The sequence below is a fragment of the Echiichthys vipera genome (assembly GCF_963691815.1).
Source record: "Echiichthys vipera genome assembly, chromosome: 22".
Lineage (NCBI taxonomy): Eukaryota > Metazoa > Chordata > Actinopteri > Perciformes > Trachinidae > Echiichthys > Echiichthys vipera.
This window is the reverse complement of record NC_139847.1, coordinates 500001-502500: the sequence shown is the minus strand read 5'-3', so window position 1 is coordinate 502500 and position 2500 is coordinate 500001. Positions and strand designations below refer to the sequence as shown.

The following is a 2500-nucleotide window of genomic DNA, read 5'->3' as shown; positions in this document are numbered from 1 at the left end:
CTGGGAAATAGACCCCTCCCCCAGGCTTCAGTTAGCGTAACAACAACGGCGTGTGGTGGACCGCCCGTTTAATAATGAGAACTCAACAGACGGAAGTGTTTCATACTTAAATGTTGTCAAAACGGGAACGTCACTGACTCTGAAGCCACCGTGTGTCGGGGCGTCGGCCCTTTAAGACGCTTCGACAGCTTGTTTACATCGTTAGCCTCGTATGCTAAATCCTTCAAATGGCACTTTTGCTTTGTGCATTTTCTACTAAAACTGGTGATGATGCTAGCTGTTTAGCTCCACCGCTAACATTACAGTTTATGTAAGATGCTAGCTGCTAGCTTCAGAATAGCTTAACGGACTTGGATGTTTAATAATTCGATGTTGTTGAAACGGGAACTGGAATGAATACAATCCTCCGTCAACAGTGTCGGGGTGTCTGTCTTTAAGAAGACTTTGTCGTGCTCCGTCGACACCACTTTAGCTTTGTTAGCATATTAGCATGCTTACATGCTAATATGCTAACAAAGCTCAAAGCCAGTCTACAGACGCGATGAACGCCAAAATTCATTGATATCTGCGTGCAACATGCGAGTTCTTGAACTTTTCAGCCAAAACAAACGTCCGTGTCTGAGCCGAGACCCTCAAGGACCCGTGTGTGTAACGAGTCTCACCTGAGGAGCAGACGAGTGCCGCTCACTCACCTCGTTAGTGTTCCACCGCAGACGCTCGTTAGGAAGACTGGACAGACGAGGGAGACACTCCAACAACTTGTTAGGAAGAAACACCTTCCTCTGTCCTTTATTCTCTACACACACACACGCACGCACGCACACACACACACACACACACACACACACACACACACACACACACACACACACACACACACACACACACACACACACACACACACACACACACACACACACACACACACACACACACACACACACACACACACACACACACACAGAGAGAGAGACACGCGCACACACACACACACACACACACACACACACACGCACACACGCACACACACACACACACACACACACACACACACACACACAGAGACACGCACGCACGCACACACACACATACACACACACACACACACACAGACACACACACACACACACACACACACACACACAGACACAGAGAGAGAGAGAGAGAGAGAGAGAGAGACACACACACACACACAGAGACAGACAGACACACACGCGCGCACGCACGCACACACAGACACACGCGAACGCACACACACAGAGACACGCACGCACACACACACACACACACACACACACACAGCTGTAACGTCTGAATTTGTGTCAACAACAACAACAAACACAAGGGGGGTTACCGTGGCAACAGAGGTGTCCACACAGGTGTGAGGATGTCAGACTGACCTGTCTCCGTGGAAACCATCTCCTTGTTGCTCATGGCGAAGAGGAGTCCATGCAGGAGGAGTTTTCTTCTCACACAACGCACAGCCGCCCACACTGCCCCGCTGCACACACACACAGAGAGAGAGAGAGAGAGAGAGAGAGAGAGAGAGAGAGAGACACACACACACACACACACACACACACACACACACACACACACACACACACACACAGAGAGAGAGAGACACACACACACACACACACACGCACACACAGACACACACACAGAGAGAGAGAGAGAGAGAGAGAGAGAGAGAGAGACACACACACACACAGACACACGCACACACACACACACACACACACACACAGACACACACTCACACACACACACGCACAGACACCCACGCGCATACACGCACACACAGACACACACTCACACACACACACGCACACACACACAGACAGACAGACAGACACACACACACGCTCACACACACACGCACACACACACAGGCACACAGACACACACGCACACACACACAGACAGACAGACACACAGTGATCAATAGGAAACCAGGTCTGCAACAGGACACAGCATCACACACACACTATCCATCAGTACCTCCCTGTTACCTAGCAACAGCCAAATTTGCACCCACTTTAAATGGAGTGTGTGTGTGTGTGTTTATAACTGACACTGTTGATCTGTGTGTGTGTGTGTGTGTGTTGAGTTACATAACACTTTCATTTTCTACAAGTGTGTGTGTGTGTGTGTGTGTGTGTATGATTCATTATTATTACATCCAATATTATTTATAATTTAATTGTTTTATCCATTTTTACTATAATGTTTATATTATCCATTAACAATATTATTACTATTTTTAATTTTTATTATTTGTTATTTTCTTTTAACTGTCCATTATTATTATTATTATTATTAATATTATTTAGTATTTAATTGTTTTATCTACTTTAATTATTTATTTTCTATTATCATTATCAGTATTATTCATTATTTAACCATCCATTTAAATTCTCATTATTTATTCATTTATGTGTTTTTGCATCATAGTTATTATTAATAATCAGAAGTGGCCCCCGGAGGCCTGGCTCAC

At 45.6% G+C, this 2500-nt stretch overlaps 1 protein-coding gene across 1 annotated transcript in view; it reads right to left on the bottom strand.

The window, feature by feature from the left end:
- The window catches only part of camta2 (calmodulin binding transcription activator 2), a 29444-nt gene that overhangs the window by 26460 nt on the left and 484 nt on the right, over positions 1 to 2500 (bottom strand). Inside the window, exons 2-3 of the mRNA XM_083937073.1 lie at positions 1401 to 1501; positions 693 to 796 (exon numbers count right to left, since the gene is read on the bottom strand). Coding sequence (XP_083793199.1) covers positions 693 to 796; positions 1401 to 1434 — 138 coding nt within the window. The 5' untranslated portion in view covers positions 1435 to 1501. The remainder of the gene's footprint in view (positions 1 to 692; positions 797 to 1400; positions 1502 to 2500) is intronic.